Source organism: Rana temporaria, chromosome 5, assembly GCF_905171775.1.
Source record: "Rana temporaria chromosome 5, aRanTem1.1, whole genome shotgun sequence".
NCBI classification, from domain to species: Eukaryota; Metazoa; Chordata; class Amphibia; order Anura; family Ranidae; genus Rana; species Rana temporaria.
Window position 1 is genome coordinate 428,532,221 of NC_053493.1, and position 4,967 is coordinate 428,537,187.

Below are 4,967 nucleotides of genomic sequence, written 5' to 3' on the forward strand. Positions count from 1 at the left end.
CTTAGGTCCAACAGAACCAGGAGACAAGATTCTCCTTCGTCTGCGGCCTCGAGAGCGTCATCCCATATTTTGAGCAATGCGGTTTCTGTCCCGTGTCCGGGACGGAAGCCTGATTGTAATGGATCAAGTAGATTGTGGGTATCTAGATGCTGTTGCAACTGTTGTACCACTACTTTTTCCATTACCTTGGAGAGAACGTTTAGGCCTGTTATGGGACGGCGGTGAAGTGGGTCCTTGGGGTCTAGGGTGGGCTTCTTCAAGATGGGTTGGATTATGCCTTCTTTCAACTGGGATGGCACTGAGCCCTCCTTGAAAGACTGGTTTATGAGCTGCGTGATCGGGGGTGCCAGGATGTCGGCACATTCCTTCAGCAGTTTGGTGGGGATGATATCCATTGGCGCTGTGCTGTTTCGCAGAGAGCCGATGATATTTTTAGTGGCATCGATGGAGATGGGTTTTAGGGTGAACTTTCCTGCTTGTGGTGAATTTCTATGGGTGTTATGAGGGTAATTACGGGGGGGGGGGGGGGGGGGGGGTTTCGGGGGCTATTGTTCTGCTGAATGCTTTCCCGGATTCCCTCAATTTTATTAATAAAGCAATCCGACAATTCATCGCAAAACTCCTGGGTATCTGAATTGGGGGGTTCAAGACAGACAGGATTCATGGTCTGAGAGACCATCTTGAAGAGTTCGCGGGGGCGGTTTAGGGCGCTGTTGATAGCCTTGGAAAAATAGTTTTTCTTGGCTATGAAGATTTCTTTGTGGTATTTTCTTGTTATTGCTTTGTAGATGATGAGGTTTTCTTCTGAGGAGCTTCTTTTCCAGACCGCTTCCGCCCTTCTGCGCTCTTGCTTTAGGGACGTCATCTGGTTGTTATACCATCTGGAAGTGTATTTCCGGATGCAGGTTTTACGTTTCGGCGCTATTAAGTCAGCTGACTGTAATAGGGCAGTGTTTATGGCGTCCAGTGTTTCTGAGGTCGTTTGAAGGGGTTGAATTGTTTTTATTTTTTCCCTTAATGTGGTTTTGAAGAGTTCCGAATGGAGCTTCTTCTGACATCTAGTCCAGTGTGTTGTCACTGGTTTTGATGTTTTTGTTAAGGGGGGGATTTTGGAGATTATGAATTTAATTGCATGGTGATCTGTCCATGGCAATGGTTCATTTTCCAGAATGTTTATTTCCAGATCTTGTCTGAAAATAAGATCGAGTGTGTGACCTGAAGTATGCGTGGGCCCACATATTAATTGCTGTAGCCCTAATCCTTCCAGGTGGTCAATGCAGGCGTCGGCAACGGGGTCTTGTGCAGAGTTGGCCCAAAGGTTGAAATCCCCGAGCAGCAAAAGGTGTTTGCTGTTAAGGCTATAGGTGGAGATAAAGTCCGTCAATGATGGGAGAAGCTGCGATTTTGGGCCAGGTGGTCTATAGCAGAGTAGAATCCGGACGGTCTGCTGGGAACTTGTTTGTAGTTGCAGAGTAAGGGTTTCCATGAATGGAAGAGGGTTTTGGAGGACTGGTTTAGTGATCGCAAGGTGAATCTTGTGGATCACCGCCAGTCCTCCTCCTCTTTGCCCTATTCTGTTTTCAGTTATAATGCGATAGTTTTCTGGCACCAGTTCTCCGAGAATGGTGTTACAGTCGGCTGTGAGCCAGCTCTCTGTAATGAAGAGGCAGTCTAAATCATATTGTCGAATGAAATCGTGGATTTCTACTCGGTGTTTTACTGCCGATCTTGTGTTGATCAGAGCACATAATATGTGTTTAGGCTGGGGTAAATGGCTGAAGTTTTTGACAGTCGATCGTTGATCGATTCTCAATAATCGTTCAGTTCTTAGGGCTTTTTTGGTGATGGCTGGTAGTATTGCGGCAAAACGCCTCAGGCCCCAAATGGTTTCTGCAGAATATTGCAGATTAACCATGGTCGCCAGCGCCGGGGGGAGGGGGGTTTGGGTGATGGAGGGAAGATTAGCTTAATCTTCTCTCCTGACTTGGTCCAGAGGAAGGCAAAAAAAAACCTTGGCCGAGCTCTGCCAATATGCTACGGCAGGGAAAAAAAATTCCTTCCTGACCCCTAGAGAGGCGATCGGGCCGAGCCCTGGATCAAGTGTTTGGTTGTGATTTAAGAAGGGGGGGAGTGGGGATGAGGGGTGCCCTTGTTGCTGGGTGTAGCAAGATGGGGATGAGGGGTGCCCTTGTTGCTGGGTGTAGCAAGATGGGGATGAGGGGTGCCCTTGTTGCTGGGTGTAGCAAGATGGGGATGAGGGGTGCCCTTGTTGCTGGGTGTAGCAAGATGGCTGCTGGTCAGGCAGCAGGATCCAGGCTGGGACTGTCTGTAGAGATCCGTGCTGCCAGGGGAGACTGGATGGGAGATCCGGAGAGCCAGGTATCCTTCTGGGGTATGGGAGGGGGGATTTCAGGCGGATTGGAGGAGATACCCGGGAGAGGGAAGCGGCGCTCTGCTAGGCCGCGGTCTTTCCTAGATTGCGGCTGCCGCGGCCCCACACAGGTCGGCGCGGATGTCTGGAGAGGAGCCAGAGAAGGCAGGCGATTGAGGCGGGGAGGTGGTTGGGGGATGTCCCGAGTGACGGAGGTACTGTGGGGGTAAGGAGGAGGGGAGAGCCGTGATGTTTGAAGCTATTTGCGGCGGCTTGTCCTGAAAAGGACGGCCGCCAACGGTGCTGGTGGATGGCCCTGGAAACCGGGGCTTACCTGCAGGCTTCCTGGACAGGTTGAGAAGGAGAGAGCCAGGGGACGTCAGGTTAAGCCGGGGGGAGCTGCGTGGTAAGTCTGCAGAGGACGGCCGACAAGCAGAGGACAGGGGGGAGCAGAGCAGTGTGACATGGGGGAGGGGGAGCGGAGAGAGAGTCTGGCGGTGGAGAGCCCTGCCTGTCTGGCTCCAGGAGCCGTACGTCCTACTGCTAGGACCGCACGCCGATTACTACTGGAGCTCAGTTCTCGCCCTGGGGAGGAGTCACTCTTTCAGACTCAATCCTGGAGAGCAGGAGATCGGGTCAGCAGAGGTTAATGGAAAGAATATGACCTCTATGGTCATCAATGGGCCTCTATAGTCACCAATGGGCCTCTATAGTCACCAACGGGCCTCTATGGTCACCAATGGTCCTCTATGGTCATCAATGTTCCTCTATGGTCATCAATGGTCCTCTATGGTCATCAATGTTCCTCTATGGTCATCAATGGTCCTCTATGGTCATCAATGGTCCTCTATGGTCATCTATGGGCCTCTATGGTCACCAATGGTCCTTTATGGTCATCAATGGTCCTCTATGGTCATCTATGGGCCTCTATGGTTACCAATGGTCCTCTATGGTCATCAATGTTCCTCTATGGTCATCAATGGTCCTCTATGGTCATCAATGGGCCTCTATGGTCATCAATGGTCCTCTATGGTCATCAATGGGCCTCTATAGTCACCAACGGGCCTCTATGGTCACCAATGGTCCTCTATGGTCATCAATGGTCCTCTATGGTCATCAATGGGCCTCTATGGTCATCAATGGGCCTCTATGGTCATCAATGGGCCTCTATGGTCATCAATGGGCCTCTATAGTCATCAATGGGCCTCTATGGTCATCAATGGTCCTATATGGTCCTCTATGGTCATCAATGGGCCTCTATGGTCATCAATGGTCCTATATGGTCCTCTATAGTCATCAATGGGCCTCTATGATTGTTGATGACGTGTCCTCCTCGTCTATACATGGCGGCGGGGGGGGGAGGTGACACCCCAATAATGACATCCAATAGAAGGAACCAGAACAAGAGTACCTGTCACCCTTCTTTCAGCCAATCAGACAGGAGAATGCAGCTCCGCCCTTATCACATCTCCAATAGGAATGGATTCCAATAGAGGGAGGTTCCATTTCAATCATCCTGACTCCGCCTACCTACCCACCCACCGACCCGAAACACGCCTCCAAGAGAGCAAACCAGCATGAGGGATTCCCCGTCACTGAGGAGGGGGAGGGGTTAGGAGGGGGAGGGGTGTCACCAGAACAGGAAGAGAGAAGAAATCTCCCACTGGGGATTCCCTGTCACTGAGGAGGGGGAGGGGTGTCACCAGAACAGGAAGAGAGAAGAAATCTCCCATTGGGGACACCGGGGATTCCCTGTCACTGAGGAGGGGGAGGGGTTAGGAGGAGGGGGAGGGGTGTCACCAGAACAGGAAGAGAGAAGAAATCTCCCACTGGGGATTCCCTGTCACTGAGGAGGGGGAGGGGTTAGGGGGAGGGGTTAGGAGGGGGAGGGGTGTCACCAGAACAGGAAGAAAGAAGAAATCTCCCATTGGGGACACCGGGGATTCCCTGTCACTGAGGAGGGGGAGGGGTTAGGAGGGGGAGGGGTGTCACCAGAACAGGAAGAGAGAAGAAATCTCCCACTGGGGACACCGGGGATTCCCTGTCACTGAGGAGGGGGAGGGGTTAGGGGGAGGGGTTAGGAGGGGGGAGGGGTGTCACCAGAACAGGAAGAAAGAAGAAATCTCCCATTGGGGACACCGGGGATTCCCTGTCACTGAGGAGGGGGAGGGGTTAGGGGAGGGGGGAGGGGTGTCACCAGAACAGGAAGAGAGAAGAAATCTCCCACTGGGGACACCGGGGATTCCCTGTCACTGAGGAGGGGGAGGGGTTAGGGGGAGGGGTTAGGAGGGGGAGGGGTGTCACCAGAACAGGAAGAGAGAAGAAATCTCCCACTGGGGACACCGGGGATTCCCTGTCACTGAGGAGGGGGGGGGGTTAGGAGGGGGAGGGGTGTCACCAGAACAGGAAGAGAGAAGAAATCTCCCACTGGGGACACCGGGGATTCCCTGTCACTGAGGAGGGGGGGGGGGGTTAGGGGGAGGGGTGAGGGGGGGGAGGGGTGTCACCAGAACAGGAAGAGAGAAGAAATCTCCCATTGGGGACACCGGGGATTCCCTGTCACTGAGGAGGGGGAGGGGTTAGGAGGGGGGGGGGG

At 53.0% G+C, this 4,967-nt stretch overlaps 1 protein-coding gene across 1 annotated transcript in view; it reads left to right on the forward strand.

Moving 5' to 3' along the window:
* The first annotated feature begins 2,286 nt into the window (after nt 1-2,286).
* The window catches only part of LOC120941398 (oocyte zinc finger protein XlCOF6-like), a 35,249-nt gene continuing 32,568 nt past the window's right edge, over nt 2,287-4,967 (forward strand). Inside the window, exon 1 of the mRNA XM_040354739.1 lies at nt 2,287-2,392. Coding sequence (XP_040210673.1) covers nt 2,287-2,392 — 106 coding nt within the window. The remainder of the gene's footprint in view (nt 2,393-4,967) is intronic.